Source organism: Vigna angularis, chromosome 7 (genome assembly GCF_016808095.1).
Source record: "Vigna angularis cultivar LongXiaoDou No.4 chromosome 7, ASM1680809v1, whole genome shotgun sequence".
Taxonomy (NCBI): domain Eukaryota; kingdom Viridiplantae; phylum Streptophyta; class Magnoliopsida; order Fabales; family Fabaceae; genus Vigna; species Vigna angularis.
In genome coordinates, this window is record NC_068976.1 from 14102731 (window position 1) to 14119634 (window position 16904).

At 33.4% G+C, this 16904-nt stretch overlaps 2 protein-coding genes across 2 annotated transcripts; one reads left to right on the forward strand and one right to left on the reverse strand.

The window, feature by feature from the left end:
• The first annotated feature begins 1213 nt into the window (after window positions 1-1213).
• LOC108336299 (uncharacterized) lies at window positions 1214-8288 on the forward strand. Its single transcript, XM_017572705.2, has 10 exons — window positions 1214-1389; window positions 1648-1817; window positions 2290-2421; window positions 2608-2658; window positions 5618-5714; window positions 5858-5904; window positions 6202-6418; window positions 6883-7012; window positions 7520-7562; window positions 7986-8288. Exons 1-10 carry the CDS (start codon window positions 1314-1316, stop codon window positions 8058-8060), a joined length of 1038 nt encoding a protein of 345 aa, XP_017428194.1. The 5' UTR covers window positions 1214-1313; the 3' UTR covers window positions 8061-8288.
• An 864-nt stretch (window positions 8289-9152) lies between these two features.
• On the reverse strand, window positions 9153-16466 carry LOC108338414 (clathrin interactor EPSIN 1). The gene is made up of 11 exons (XM_017575280.2): window positions 16235-16466; window positions 16022-16073; window positions 15600-15679; window positions 15406-15484; window positions 15199-15282; window positions 14944-15089; window positions 14579-14827; window positions 13362-13510; window positions 10857-11050; window positions 9981-10368; window positions 9153-9658 (listed from the first exon to the last, which is right to left on the reverse strand). The coding sequence occupies exons 1-11, from the start codon at window positions 16273-16275 to the stop codon at window positions 9426-9428; spliced, it is 1695 nt and encodes a 564-aa protein (XP_017430769.1). The 5' UTR covers window positions 16276-16466; the 3' UTR covers window positions 9153-9425.
• Between the last annotated feature and the right edge of the window lie 438 nt (window positions 16467-16904).

Below are 16904 nucleotides of genomic sequence, written 5' to 3' on the forward strand. Positions count from 1 at the left end.
AGGTAACATTTTGTTTTTCAAATGTAAATATGTTAATTAATTTTGGTATTTAGTTTCAAAACAATCACAAGTTGTTAGTAAAATATAACTTAAATTTACAATTTATGATAATATTAAAGAACTTATTAATACAAAGTTATTACATATATCATATTTTTTATTATCTATAAATATTTACTCTCATAAATTATGAATATACCTTTTTTTCCAAATAATTAACTAGTGCGATTTATATACTAACAACTCTTAACCAATAATTTTGAAAAATCTAAAATAATAGACTTAAAATTTATATATTTAATTGAATCATTGTATTCTTGATTTAGTATAAATGAAAAAAATGAATCTGAGTTGTTTCTATTTTTCAATGTAACTTCTTTTTTATCACTTTTAAAAAATAAATTTATTATTTTATACTTTGTAAATATAATTATTTTTATATAAAACTGAAAAATAAACTATCTAAATCAAATTAATTATGATAATCACATCATGATTAAAATAAAAATACATAATAATTAAAATTTTTCTTTGATGTTCATAAAATTTTATTATACAAAAGAATCATCACGAGATAAAAAAATATAAAATTAATAATTTAGTATTAAGTGAGACAGGTAAGAAATAAAAATAAAAATAATAAATTTATGTTTAAGAAAAAAAGAGAAAAAAACATCTTAATATTTTTTTTATATTTAATTTTATATTTTACTATTTACTATCATTAAATTATATGTTTTATAAAATTTTATATTTTACTATTTACTATCAAAACAATCACCAGCAAAACATGACTTAAATATAAAATTCACCATAGTATTTGAGAGCTCATTAAAACCAAATTTATTATATATAATATTTCTATTATTTACTTTTGAATTATCTATAAATATTTACTTTCATATTTAAAATATTTTTTGTCATTTTTGTTAGAAATTTCAAATAACCTTTAATGAAATCAAATGAATGAATACAACCATCACTTAAAATTACATGGTAATCCTAGTTTTCACTTTATTTTAAGTGAAAACAGATAAATATTTTAATATTTTATAAATTTTCACTTCAATTATATTAATAAAATTGATGTTATTTTTATTTAATCGGAGCAATATTCTTTTCCATTTTATTTTTCTTAAATTAGTAACCTTTTACTCTCTAATCTTAATAGTGAAAAGGCTAAAAGTGTTAAATATTAGATGGAAAAACAGTAACCATTTTTGGGTAGTAAAAAGAGAGCTAGCAGAGAAGAGTGCAGAGCAAGCTTAGAAGAGCGAAGGGTGTGATGTGGTTGAACATTCACTCCCAATCACATGGCTTCTTCTTTTCCTCCTTCTCCCTCTTTTCTCACACACCTTCCTCTTCATCCTTCTTCTTCCCCTCACCAAGGTCACTCTTCATTCCCATACATTTTTAGGGTTTCGTTTTCTTCATCTCACTCTTTCTCTCTCTCGAACACACGAACATGCGAAGAAAAAAATTCCGATTATTCTCTAAATTTTAATTTCCAACTGTTCAAAGCTTGGATCGTTTGTTTTTTCGCCATAATATCTTTATCGGTTAAGTTTCTGTTCGTGTTCGCATGGGTGTGTTATAGGTTACGGTGGAAAAGGATTTTGATAACGAATTTGATTTGCGATTAATTAGGTGAGAAGCGTCTAGTGGAAGATGAATCGCCTGTTCTGATTCACATCGTGACGCTGGCCTCGCAACTTCCCGTCGAGTTCCTTGAACCCTCGCCTCAATCGGAGCTCGTCATTGGCTTTGATTGTGAGGGTGTTGACTTGTGTCGCAAAGGCACTCTCTGCATAATGCAGGTCGGTGCTCTCGTTGGGCGTTTTAGATTTCAGTTTTGGCAACTGCAATTATGAATTTATATAATATACATTGTTCTAAGTTGGAGTGTTATATATGTCAATGTCAACTTGAGAAACTCTTATTGTATGAGTAGTACATGTTAATGATAATTTAGGTGAATATATGTTATATGCTGAAGTTGGAATGTTCTATGATAATGTGCGAAACTCTTTGGTATAACAAGTATCTAAGTAAATAAGTAAATAGGAGCTAACATACATGTAGACAGAAGTGCAAGTCGTAGGTAAGTAAACCTCCGATTTTCCTATGTTGTGTTGTGATTTTAGTTGTGTGTTTTTATTTTTCGCTGGTGATTGTGTTCTTTTAGGACTTATTATTTTTTTTAGTTATTTTGTGAGGTGAGCGCGTGATGATATACTTGTAGTTTACATTGTTGGCATGAAATTTCATCTGAGATTCTTGTTTCTGCAGCTTGCATTTCCTGATGCTGTGTACTTGGTTGATGCGATTGAAGGGGGAGAAGAGCTTATCAAAGCGTGTAAGCCTGCACTTGAATCTAGTTACATCACAAAAGTGATTCATGATTGCAAACGGGACAGTGAGGTCTCTGATTTATTTGATTGTTTGCTTCCTTGCCCTTTCTCTTACCCCTCTTTTGTATACGTTGAAATTTGTGCAATGTGCTAATCAGTGGAAAAAAAATGTTTAAGAGGCCTGACTTGTGGTCTTAGCATTTAGCTATCTTGTCTGGCCATATAAATCACTTATAGACTTTTTGTTGTTTACCAGGCACTCTTCTTTCAGTTTGACATCAAGTTGAACAATGTGGTGGATACTCAGGTGAGCTTTCTTGTTACTGGACCACATCTTTTCCCCTTCTTCTTTACTATTTTATATGTCTTGTTAAGTTGGCAAAATGAACTTTATTCGCTTCCAAAAAATATCACATATTTCTTAACCCGATACAATTTTCCCTTGAGCAATGGTTGTTGATATTGGAATGCAACATGGTATATCAGCTTACAGATGTAGTAAAAGTATAGATTAATGTTCTTGGTTTCTGTTATTTTTCCTCCAAGATGTTTTTCTTTTACAATAGTTTTATTCAGTTGATTCTGCTCTCAAATTTAAATTCAGGTACTTAGGCTTGATTTATATTTAATAGTGATATGATTATTATCTTTTCAAAATGTATGAGATTTGTGCTTTATCAGTCCATCTTTAATATACTGGACGTGCTCGACTTTACATTAGTTTACTTACTAATTTTTGTTACCAATTACTCATTTATTTATTAATGATTACATCCCTATCCTTTTGTGTAGCATTAAATGTGCATTTTCTTTTATAATGATACCTGCAATTATGAGTAGAATATTAGTATTTAGTGAACTGTATTTATTTGATTCCTGCAAGTTAGCTTGTATCCTTGATCTGTATTGCTTATCTCCTTAATTGATTGTGTCCATACTAAGAGATTGGTGCGCTTTGTTCTAGCATATTTGTGTTGTTTCTCAAACTTTTGTTTAACTTGTTATCAGCACTTACAAGCCTGCTACCATCTTTGCGACCTAATTATGTAATTATTGTTCAGTTAGTTACCTAGAAAAATTGGGACTGCTAACCCATAGTGTTTCTGACCCGTGAGTAATTCCCTGTGCTTAAGCACCTATTATGATCTCCTGAACTGTACATTTTTCTTTCTATCCTTGTCTGCTAGAATGCACCTTCCCAGCCAACATGTCTGTGTTTATTCATCCTGATGTGATTTCCTAATATTTATTGCCAAATTGACCCTACAACTGGTGTTTGAGGATGCTCATATGTGAAGACCCACACACAAAGCCAGGAAACTCCATGTGTGATCCATCTATCCTTCTAGCATCTCACCAGCATGTCAAACACCACATTTGCTAGCCATCAGTCTAGATTGGCCTGTTCTCCTCCTGTATCGCCTATCCCCAGCCAGAATTTTTCAATGTTCAGCTTTCCCTGTGTATGAGTTTCTCTCGAGCCGTTCTTTTCACTACTACTCCAATAGGCCATTCAAATCTAGCTCTCAGAACCTTTCCCTCACCTCAGCAACGTGAGACACTGGGTTCTTTTGGTGCTTCATCTGCTTGACCTGCTACTAGCAATCCAAGTTCAACTATATCAGTGTCAAATCATATGCCTGTACCTAAGCCGGACAATTGTACATCTACTTCTGATGTTACAACTGCTAATGTTTCTATATATAGTTATACGATTAGGATGCTTCAAATTTAGTTGCTGAATAATTTATTAAGCAGAGTATTGAAGGAACTTATGTATATAATACAGTTTTTGGGTCAACTGCCAGAACTACTACTTTAAGAAATAAAATTAAAAAATCACAATGAATTTTCAATATAGATTCGAATTAAACATGGATTGATGTCTTGTTTAAAATAATTTATTATTAATTTTGTTATAAGGAAAAAATATTATTGGTGGCCGAAGAATAGTTTTTTTTCAAGCGTGGCTGTTCCTTGTGATAGCTGTATCATATATAAAGCTGCTGACAATAAATGCCCTTGTGACTTGGTGGACACTTTGATTCTAACAAAGTCAGCTCAGAAACCTCAATTTGTAGATATTCTGTGTATTAAGATTCCTGAGCAGAGAATAGATTAAGCTGTAGGATGTTGCTGCTGGAGAAATGGACCCTCCATCCTTTTGTGCTGTATCCACAGTTGGAGAAACACTAACCTCGACAAATGAAAATGCCTAGAAAGTTTATTAAGTTGAACTTTGTGAAATGGAATTAGAGTCTCTGCATTTATATTTGATATAATTTAATTATTAGGTAACATAACTTCTTATATCGGAAAAGAGGAGACTAACGCAAAGAGGATTTAGTGAAAAAGGTGTATGATGCCACCAAGGAGTTCTTGCTAAGTGAAACTTGATTTGTACTCCTTAACTAGGAAATTTTTAGGTTTTAAAAGCTATTTGTGCTTTTCTAAAAATAAAAATATTCCCCTTGTAAAAAGTAAAGCTCAGAAAAATCTGCTTTAGTGATTTTATTCGGATAGATTTGTTTTTTTTTTTTCTGTTGCTTTTGGGTAGAACGTTTGGTTGGACAAATGCAATGGAGAAGTTTGTTCGTTCATGTTATCTGGGTCATTGAAGATAGCAAGAATATATAGAAGGTGCTAGCTTTTTATTGGGTGTTAATGTTTTGAAACGCTTTTGGTCTAACTGTGTTGTAACTACTCCAATACACATTCATACATGAAATGAAACGCTTTTGGTCTAACTGTGTTGTAACTGCTCCAATACGCTTTTGGTCTGCTATTTGACTTCTGAATGCCAAGCACAGATATTCAGACATTTCTTGCCAGTAAATTTGTTATGTTTATGTCATGTGTCATTTTTTACATGGGAATTAAACAGTTGCTCTAGTAGAGGTGTTTTTTTGCACCATTTATATTAGACACGGATGTATGATTTTTTAAACATTGAGGACTTTTATGCATACGACCTAAACTTTAACAGGTGACCTGTATTTTCCCCTCTTCTAAGGTGTTGTTCTTGAAGTTGGACTTCTTGCTTGTCTCTCTCATATAAGTGATCATTTGAAATTAGGAAATGTCAAAGGTTGGAAATAGGTTGAAATTGTAATACAAATAAGTTTCTTTAGCAGATTTTGCACTTCTATTGTTGCTACAAAATACTAGCAACTCCATAAAATTCTTACACTTGTTTGTTGTATGTTCATATGTCTTCATCCTTGTCTCTTTGTTGATTGCTTAATCATGTTTCTTATTTGGTTCAGATTGCTTACTCACTAATAGAGGATCAAGAAGGACGAAAGAGATTGCGAGATGACTACATTTCATTTGTTGGCCTCCTTGCTGATCCACGTTATTGTGGTAGTGTGGTACTATTTGTCATTGTATCCATTGAAATGGTTTTGGTAGTCGTGATTTTTTATAATGACCTCAATTAGATAATGACTAAGAATCCTGAATAAGTTCCCGAGTCATTTGATTCACTTTGAGGGGTTTACATGTAGGCATATCATATGTTGAGAAGGAAGAAGTTCGTGACCTCCTTCGACAGGTTGGTTTCAGAATACTCTTGATTGATAGAATAATCTACTTTTCAGAATAGGCATATCATCTGCTGTCTACTAGTGATGTTATGTTTAAGGTTTGATTGATACCAAACAGTTCAAAGCATCCGATTGATGATCCAAAAAGTTTCTATATGAGCGAAACAATAAAGTACTGTTCATCTGTGTCATATCATTTTCTTTTTTGCATAAATTTATATGTCCACCTGTTTATATTGATTTTTGAGTTCAGGTCAACGTCAGCGAGAAGAGTATAGTAATGTTATTTGTAAATGTTTTGTCAGGACCCTAAGTTCTGGACACACCGACCATTATCTGAGCTAATGGTCCGTGCTGCTGCTGATGATGTTCGTTTTCTTCTCTACATTTATCACCAAATGATGGAGAAATTAAATGAGCGATCTTTATGGTATCTTGCAGTTCGTGGTGCATTGTATTGCCGTTGTTTCTGTGTGAACAGTAACAATTTTGCTGATTGGCCATCTCTACCTTCGATACCAGGTCTATATAAATTCCTGACAAGAATCTTGTGCAAAACATATTTCCTTATTCATTATATTGCCAGTTGCCTTTGAGTTTTCCTATGCTTTCTGCCATTAGAGTTTGATGTTAAACTAAAACCAAAAGATTCATGCTGCCATTCGTAATGTTTAACTTAAGGGTTATGGCATAATTTGGTGGTTAAAATTTAGCCTAAAATACTGAACTTGTGCAGCTTCTAGGAAGGCTCATGAAAAGAATTTTTTTAACATGAACTAGAACTTTAGGTGAAAGTCGGGGTTCTTCTCTGGTTTAATGTTACTCCTCGCACAGGATCATGCAAAATGAATTATTTGGTAGTGGAACTTTGGTCCACTTTGTTAGATTATTTTATAATTGACAATTATTTCATTTTCTAGGTTTATGTTATGTTTGTGCCAGGAATGCGTATTTGATTGTTTAAAGAATGTGCTTCTACTTTGTAGATAGCTTGAATGCTGATGGTAATGGTCCCGAGGAGGAAATTCTTTCAGTTCTTGATGTTCCCCCTGGAAAGATGGGACGTGTTATTGGGAAAAGAGGGGCGACAATTTTATTAATCAAGGCTTCTTGCAAGTAATAGTTTGTCTCTCCTTACTATTCTCTTGGTTTAGAAAATACATGCCTTTTTTGGTTTATTAGTGAATGCTAATGGCCAACTTGGTCTTTAAAACTGTTCGTCAATTTAAATTAGTTATTGAATTCAAATAAATTAAGAAATTCCTGAAAACAGTTTTCGTCTTTCATATTTGTCTTTTGTTTCGGATAAGTCTCTATATGTCATCACCACCTTTGTCTTTTGTTTCAGACAAGTCTCTGTATGTTATTATCAAAATGTAGATCTGACCTTGTATTCTATCATTAAAATGTAATTTAATTCACAAGGATAAATTGCTTTTTAATAACTAAATACAGGACATATGAAGGTCGGACGTAAGAGAAATACTTTTTAGGGACTTCTGTTTTAGTTAATTAACTTTCGGAGACTCACTTGAAATCGTGATACAGTCTTAGATTCCAAACTGACTATTATGCATTGATCCATATTGTTTGTATTAATATTTCATGTGTTCATTGGTTCAGTGCGGAAATTCACACCGGAGGTCCCAAGGGCCCACCTGACAAGGTTCGTATATCAGCATCATGTTCCATGTGATTCATAAGCTTCAGCTTCTTTAAATGCTTGAGAATTTTTTATTTACCGGTTGTTGATGGGAATTGATAAATTATTATACCTTTTCTATTTCTCTGTTTTCCGTACCACAGATTATGTTTAATTTTATTGTTATGAAGGGATAACATAATCTGAGGTGAAAAAGACATGAAACTGCACCATTAACTTTTTCAAAATTCTATTTCATGATTGAATTAGCATATGAAAGGATCCTCTGCAGCCGACGACATATGGATATGATTGAGAATCACAATGATATCCAGAAACCCTTTATAGTTGATTATTCGGAAGTTCATCTACAGTGGCATTCTATTATTATGTTACCCTTTAATACGTGTTATTAAACTCTCTACGATCCTCTTTTCCTTGATGTAGGTTTTTATCATCGGACCAGTGAAGGAAGTGAGGAAAGCGGAGGCTATGTTACGGGGTAGAATCTTGGATATGTAGTAAGGAAATGCCCTGTGCCTTACTTCTCTTTCAACTAAACTTTTGCAATAAATCTTTTCTCTTATCCAATGGTTCCTGCCTTATTGCCTCTGATAGTTGGACTTGAGTTGTGTGGGCAGAGATGTGACATTTCTAATACTTGAGCTTCCTTTTCCCATCCTGTATCTACTGGAAAAGTGAAAAAAAAAATTAACAAAAGTTAAAAATGAATGAAATATTTTTATTTCATATTAATATTTTATTATTATTATTATTATTATTATTATAGTAGATGATTATTCATTTAAGGCTGAGTTAAAATCCTCTGCCACTAGTCATAAATACGGAACCACTCAACGTAATGATATGCCAACTCAACAATGGATGATTTATAAGTTTGTAATTAATTTTCCAATAACTTCTTGTTTTTTAACTTTTTAATACCTACTTCTTCATTCCCCCTCTCTTTTATTTTTTCCTCTTATATTTTTTAAAATTAAAGTTAAATCAACTTAAATTTCAGAATATGAAAAAAAGTTAAACGAGATTTTAAAAACATTTATACGACGATTCAAATTCAGTTATTTGAATTTTAAAAATTTGAAATTCTTCCTAGTAGAACCTTATCCCATGTTAGATAAAAACAACAAACAAAAGAAATTAAAGGCAGTTTCATTTAAGCTTTGATTTATTGTGAGGAATAAGCATTATTACGTAATCAATTTGATGATAAAACGAACACGAAAATCTACTGTTGCACACTCAAGACTAATTTGGCATCATAGGTAAAGTTGGGCAGAAAACCCATGTCCAAGTAACCGATGTCTGATGGGCAGATATTAGATAACTCCTCCCACGGATCTAGTTAATGAAAAAAGAAACGCACAAGTTCGAATAAAATCTCGAACTCACGATAAACTCTCATTTCCGTTTGATTCTTCTTTTGATATGACACTTTAGAAAGCATTTTGTTCAAAATGGCAAATATTATTAGAAAACAAATATCCTCTCATGTCTTGTTAAGACCTCTCCGTCACCGTCACCCCATTCTTTGAAGGTGTCTCAAGACACAAGTGTTAGGCACAAGGGAAGAAGCAAAAGTAAAATGGTCTCTAACAACATCAACAGAAACCTCTTATAGTTGACACGGATATTTTACAACTCAAAGTAGTGCCACCATATGTTTCGGTACTTTTAGTCCGCTGGATGGCAATCGATCAGACATGAACAGCATTTTAGACGCAACAGTAGCTTAAGGATTAAAATAATATAATCACAAAATATTGAGAAATATATACCAACAAAACCATGCCAAAAAGCTTAACAAGCTCTGAAGTGCCGACACACAAAGAATGAGTGAAAATGTGATTGGGATGAGTCAGATTTTTACTTCTGGAACCCACCGAATTGATATTGTTGGGAGCCAAGGTTTGAGAATATGTCGTCTCCAGGTGCTGGTTGTGAAGGAGTGAATCCAGACCTACCGAGTCCAATACTTCCTGAACCTGAACCCATAGCTCTCCCCATATAAAATGAAGGTGGAGGGCCTTTCTCCTTTCCGTCAAATCCATCGCTCAAGTCACCCACAATCCCAACATCCGCAAGGGATACTTTTTTAGCTGCAAAAACAATACCAGAACAAGTTGCAATTCTTAAGACCACATTTACTACACGAAAGCACTCAATCATATTGCTCAAGCAAAGTGAAGCAAAGGGGAAGTGGATGAACATACTAGGCTAAGATCATGCAGCCCAATTAATAATGTACTTATCTTTTAGCAAGACTATTGCATCTTAAATATATATATCATATAAGAGAATGCAACGCATTAATTTTTAGAGGCACCGTATTATGTCCCATAGGTGCTTGAATATACTCTAGAAAGAAAAAGGACCATACAACAGATAATATAAAACTAATAGTCATGCTAATTAACTTACGGGCAGTTATATTGAGATCAATCAGTCCGCGGCTTAGTGAATCAGCCCAGACACCAGACTTCACCTGGAAAGTATCCTTTTTAGCTGGAAGTTTAGAGTCTGCTAATGATTTACCAGCGATATTATCATGTTTGTCATCATTGACAACATTATTGGAGGGCTGGGAAGACAACGAATCAGATTGAGAAGTAAAATCACCAAAAATATCAGACCCATCAAAATTATTAAGAGGAACAGCAGCAAATGGATCAAACGAGCTGTTATCCACAGGACCAGATTTCTCTGGCTTGCTATCTGGCTGCACTACCGGTTCAGGAATGGAAAACAAGTCAACTGTTGGTGTAACTGTAGAAATAGCGGGTTGTGAAGCAAATAGATCCACCTCAGCCTATACACACATGATCAACAAGACACAAATGGAACTTTAGCACTGTGACAAAAAATATAGAGAAAGAAGGTAAGCCTGTAAATTTGTTATTCTCTCCCGTGAGTGATGCACAATCACAATTTTAAAATTAAGAAACAATTTTTTCTCACATGCAATTAATACACTTGGTACCATGTGAAAACATTGCACAACATTAACACTACAAATGGTGCACCTTGCCTTCCGGTCTTGATTCCCCTCCATAACCACTTATGCATGCCAACTTTTACAGTTAATTATAATTATATTATCAAACATTATTTTAGAAATGAAATAAAATTATATTTCAACATAAAAAATAGACCAATATATTTACTTCAATGGTATATGGTCAAGTCAAATGATCATATTTGAGCAACATTGGCAATATCCTCATTTGGGGTGACTCGAAGCTGACATGAAATAAATTGTAATACTAAAAAATATAGATGATAAAATCTAAATCTAACCTGTGGTTGAGAACTAGCTCCTTTGTCCATTTGAGGTGTTGCAGATACAAATGATGCATCTGCAAAAAGATCAACCTCTGGCAAATTACCAGTTGCTGGCTTCTCTACAGGAACAGATGTTGGAGCATCCATGAAGTCACCAATTAAATCTTGTTCAAAGAGATCAACTTGGTTAGAGTTTCCTGCCGAAGTTTCTGTTGAAAGAATGAAATTATTCCATGTCATTTAAAAGGTAAAATAACCCCGCAACTGAAAGTGCATATTATGTTTATGGTAAATTAGAGAAATCAAATGAAATTCTCACTTCAATCAAGTTCAAATAATTTTCACATATTGACTTTTGTTATTGAGAAACAATTCCTGAGAAAACAATACCATAGTCATCTTTTACTACTTGAGACACTAGCAAAATGTTTTTTATCACCACATGCTTAATTTGGTTTTTCTTCTTTATGGGCCAGTGGCTAGTGGCTGGTTTGATAGAGGGTGTAAAACTTACAGAAACATTGTTCATTGATTGTTTCAGAAGCAAATGGCCTTAGTCTTTCATTATAAGAATAAAGAAAGCAGGCCAAAACAAAGAAAAAAAGAAAAGTGATGCCAAAGATGAACATCAAGTAGTATGGAATGCTCAACGGAGTACTCAGTTAAAAGTGGCCTGGCTCCTTGAGAACTAACTTCTAAGGGAGGGTTCTACTAGTGTTTGAGTGTCTACGATAGGGACTTGGGTATTATGGATAGTTGACATTGAGTAGTGTTGGATGCTTAATGAAGAAACTTTGTTTACCTGGACAACTAGCCTTCAAGGTTGAATTTTGAAGACATGTAAGTACAAGCTGAACGAGAATCACACATTGAACAGTAAAATGTGCACCACAGTACTCTATACTCAACTTCAATGAATAGATTAATATTTCTTTTTATTGAACAGAAAAAATCAAGTCACAAGTCACAGTGAGCCCATTTCTACCCTTTGTTCTTCATTCTGAAACCGTTTGGTGAAGTCTTCTAATGTTAATCAGGTTTCTTTCGATTGAAAACCTAGGTTGCCTTCTGCTTTCTCTAATGCATTATTGGACAATCTCCTGCCTCAACCTTGTTCAACATGTATTTAGAGACTATCTCCTCTGACATAAGTTCTACTCTTGAAAAGGGAAGTTGTGACGAGCAAGTTCTCGTGGTAGAGGACATCCTCAAAGGGAAGTTGTGACGAGCAAGTTCTCCTGGTAGAGGACATCCTCAATGCACACAGTGTAAAAGAACGGGTCACATCCAAGAAAATTGTTACTTTTTACATGGCTTTCCTGACAAGAAAGTGCATATTTCCAAATCTAAATTTCTCTAATGAATAGTATCAGGAATATCTCAAGTTAAAGTTTGGCAGTCAAGCACTGTCTTTCACTCATTTCTGATAATGCTTCATTATTTTCTTCTATTTCTCATCCTAAAATTCTTCATATTATTACTTTAGCCAATAGACCTAAAGTTACGTCTCAGGGAGTTAGTCAAATCACCCTTTCACCCTCCTTAAACCTAAAGCATGTTCTTGACCCTAAGTGTCCTTTAAACCTAATTTTCTTAAGTCAATTAGTTAGATCTTTAAAGTACTCCATAACCTTGATGTCAATTCCTTTTTTGTGGTACAAGTCGATTGATTGGTGAAGGACATGAATTTAGAGAAACTACTATCTTTGTACTAGAATGTCAATGTCTTGTTTAGCATCCCCACCTCCTAAGCTTTTGCATAATCGCTTACATCATCCACATTTATCAAAATTAAAAAGGATGATTTTTGAACCTAGCAAACTTCTTAGACTTTTGAGTTATGTAAATTAGGAAAACATGTTCAATCTTTTCCAAAAATAACTGAAACAAGATGCAACTCTATCTTTTCTATAATTCATTCTTACATTTGGGATCCAAGTCAAGTCACATCCTTTGGGTTTTATGCTCTTGACAAGTAGATTGTTCTATGGATCCAAATAAAAAATTAATGGCTGAATAAGGAGAAGTTTTCTCTAATACAGAAAGATTTAGAAGATTGGTTAGAAAACTTATTTATCTTACTATTAATAAACCAGATTTGTATTTTGCAGTGGAAGTTGTGAGTTAGCTCATGCAGAATCCTTGTATTGATCACTGGAATGTTGTCATCCGTATTTTAAGATGTATTAAGAAGGCATTTTAAGATGTATCAAAAAGGCTCTAGGACAAGGATTTCTCTATGAAGATAAAGGAAATACCCAAGTCTCTAGATGTTGTGATGTTGATTGGGATGGTTCTCCCATGGAGAGATGCTCTCCTAGAAGATATTGTGTTTTCTTTGGAAGAAATATTATCTCTTGGAAGAGAAAGAAAAAAAAATGTTGTTGAAGCTTGGAATAGGGCAATGGCATACCTCACTTGTGAGCTTATATGGGTAACAAATTCCTCTAACATGAATAGATCAATAGAATGACCAACTACAGTATTGGAGATATATATTTTTTTTTTCAAAATACTTACTGGTAGAAGTTCCTCTTGGATCAAAATCATCCATGTCATCCTCAGTACTATTTTCAGGTACACTTGAACTTTGAGAAGGTACTGAACCATAATTATTTGCATTAGTTGATGACTTTGATACTCTAGATGACTTGTTTTCCGGACTTTTGCTGCAAGACAGACTTTCTGGAATTAGGATAGGGCAATAAAATCATTGCAGTATGAAGAGGGAAAAGAACTTGCCTAAATAATAACCAAAGCCAAGTAAAAGGTTAAAATTGAGATATGCATCTAATCAACTCAACAAGTTCCCCGTTTAAAACTAGCATGTATCATTCACAGGTAACATGTCTCCGACCCTGACACAATATTTGACTTCCTTTCTGCTTCCATAATCTTTTGTTTATGCACACCTCTCTGTCACTTTAATTGATCCACAAGATAAAATTTATGCTAAAGATAATAAATTAATAAAACCTTTTGGAAAGTAAACGAGCAAATTACAGTTTGTACTAATCCTAACCTTATGTCATCAATATCTAAAGTGGTGCTATTCTAATTATTGTTCACTTTTCATCCAATAATTTGTTTCTGTGAGCAATAGTATAAATATTAGAGGTTTCATTTTGCACCAAGGCTGTCTCAGACTCCAAGGTAAAGAAGGAAGATATAAATTAAAATATTTTTTTAGCACATTAATATAGGATATAACCGAGTAAAACTTAAATGTGCAGATATACATTTGCATGATGGTATGCTTATAATGAATTAATTGACCTCCAAAAATTTCCTCATACCTTCTGTATATACAACAAATAAAACTAATATACTCTTGTCTGGCGCCAAAAGGTTCTTCTGAGGCCAAAAGGCTCCTCACTATCCTAAGGTATTAGGGAGGGTCAATGTACACAACCTTACCCTTGCGTATGCAAAACTGCTGTTTTGGGATTCAAACACTTGACCAACCAGTATCAAGACAAATCCTTACTAATAAGCCAAGACTCACCCTTTTTATCCTTTTTTTTCATATGTACAAATGCCATTTTATTCTATTACCGTCACATTGCTTTCCAGAATAAGCCACAATGCCATCCATCAATAATTAAATTTGAAGTAATAACTAAATTTATGCACTAAGTTGCAAAATAATCATCAGTTGCTCTAAAATAGAATGGGACGGTCATAAAAATACCTTTACAGTTATTTGCCAACCATAACAGCAGTTAGATTTGTCCTACCTGACAGATCGTGATGAACCCTTCTTGAAGGAGTTGTCTTGATTGTCACTTGCAACAGTATGGTGTGATTTTCCATGGTAATCTTCATCATAGGATCCCCCCTTGTCTCTATTGTTATCACTAAACCTGTCACCATCTCTAGATCCAAAGCCTCCATACTTACCACTGCTCTGAGAGATGCCGCCACTACTATAAGAGGCTGACCCACCAGACTTGTATGTGATACCACTAGAAGAAACTCCAATGTACCTACATTGACCACCCAAAAGACAAATAAGAAATTTTTTTTCTGACAACACATTCTACAGTAGTAGTTTTGTTGACCTGATAATTCTGGGATGAAAAGATTGACAAATTGGACCTACTTGTCACGGTTTGCAGCAGCTTTATTTCTGACATCATGTATCTTATCCCTATCATTCAAAAGGGACACAATGTTTTCAGCCTTCTTCCTTACATTGAGTCCTACGTCCTTCCCACTTGGCTCAACATATTCAAAACTAGAAAGTGCCTTTACCAATCCAAAGTAAATTTTTACGTCAGAAAATACTTTTATTGTACTTGTCAGCACAGTTATTAATTGCAAACATAAATTAGCTAAGTACAAGAGAATTCCTTACTGAAATCTGAAAAGTATGTTCTATAATGTCGTCAACTGCACGTTCAGATCCATGTCCTACCAAATACTCTATAACCGCCAACGCCTGTAATTCAAGTTATTGAAAGAAAAGCAAATTGTATGTATCAACACAGAAAATACCTCCAAAAAGACTTCTATTTGTATCTTAAAATCTTAGGAAATGACAAGATTATTTGGAAAGCATTACCTTGTATACATATCTCCAGTCTTTTCCAGTTTCGCCCAGTCTTGTCCAGAGGACATTCATGACCATTTGACATTCAGTACTAGTATAGAAGTAATAATTTAGTAGAACAAGTATCAGAATATTTCTCAAAATATGATAACAAAAAAAAAAACAAAACAACATAACCGGAAAAAAAAAGATAGATAGTTTTTTACAATTTTTTGGTAGCCTGTGCAATCTCTGCCAGTGCAGTACCATGAGGACCCCAAGGTTCATTGTCAGTTGCATCGAGCACCTAATTTGTGAAAAATGGTAAAACATTCAATAAAATAATAGCATTGACCAATCCTAGTGGCTTTATAGTTTGCAAATATATAAAATCTGGCAGTCATCCAACACCATTCCATCAACAAATTATCAAAAAACCACTTGATAATAGATAGAAAAAGAAGCACTATGCCTAATTCAATTCCGAAAACGCATTCCATTATCAATTTTAGAGAAACACAGAAATCCCAAACATTGTACTTCCCGCATACTCTAACAACGGAGCTTCAAATCGAAATAGCACGAATTGTAACATTTTCAATGAACTGCGCACAAATAAAAAAAAAAATCACAACAATCACAGTTTTACCTTCTGTTCGATTTCCGGAACCTTAAGCACCTTCAGATTTACCTCTCTCTTTCTGTTCTCACATAAACAAACATCGTAATCGTAAGAGCAGGGCGAAGTAACATTTTCAAATAGAAGATTGAAATAGGTTTTTAGTTTTTTATTAAACAAGGAAACACAAATGAAAATCGCAATGCAAAAAAGGATGAAAGAAGGATCGAGAAGCTCGCTCACATTTCTCGAACGGTTTGATCGAAGACCTTCATGAAATCCATGGCGGTGGATCCGCGAAATGAGACGCTGTGGATCTGATCTGGTCTTATCTGAAGAGAAAGAAATATTGAAAAACGGTTAAATTAATTGCAGCGATTTCGATTGGTTTTCAGTGGCAACGATTTCAGATCTAATACATTCAAAGAGAATTTTTGTTAATATGTTTTCCGAAATTTCTCTATAACCATGCTCCTCTTCACACTCTTCAGAATAAATACATTTTTTATTCACGTGAATATTTTTTGTTAGTTTTTGAAGTTTTTGCTTAATTATAATTTTGTTCTCATAGTTACTGCAGTTTGTTTTAATCTCTATGGTTTAAAAAGTTTGATTTTACTGGTGTCAAAATATTTTGATTTTATAACCAATATAGATAATTTTGCTTATCTTTCTTACCTAAAATTGTTTAAAGTTAATGTTAAATTCAAATAAATAAAATTATTAAATACAAAAAGGTTAAAAATGACAATTACAAGAACAAAAGTGTTATGAAATAAAGCTTATAACACAGAGATAGAAAAAAAAAAACAAGAAATAAGACAGAAAAAAATTGTTTAAAACCATCTTAAATAGAAATGTGAAATTTAAATAAATGAAATTATTGAACACAAGGTCAAAAATGATAACTACA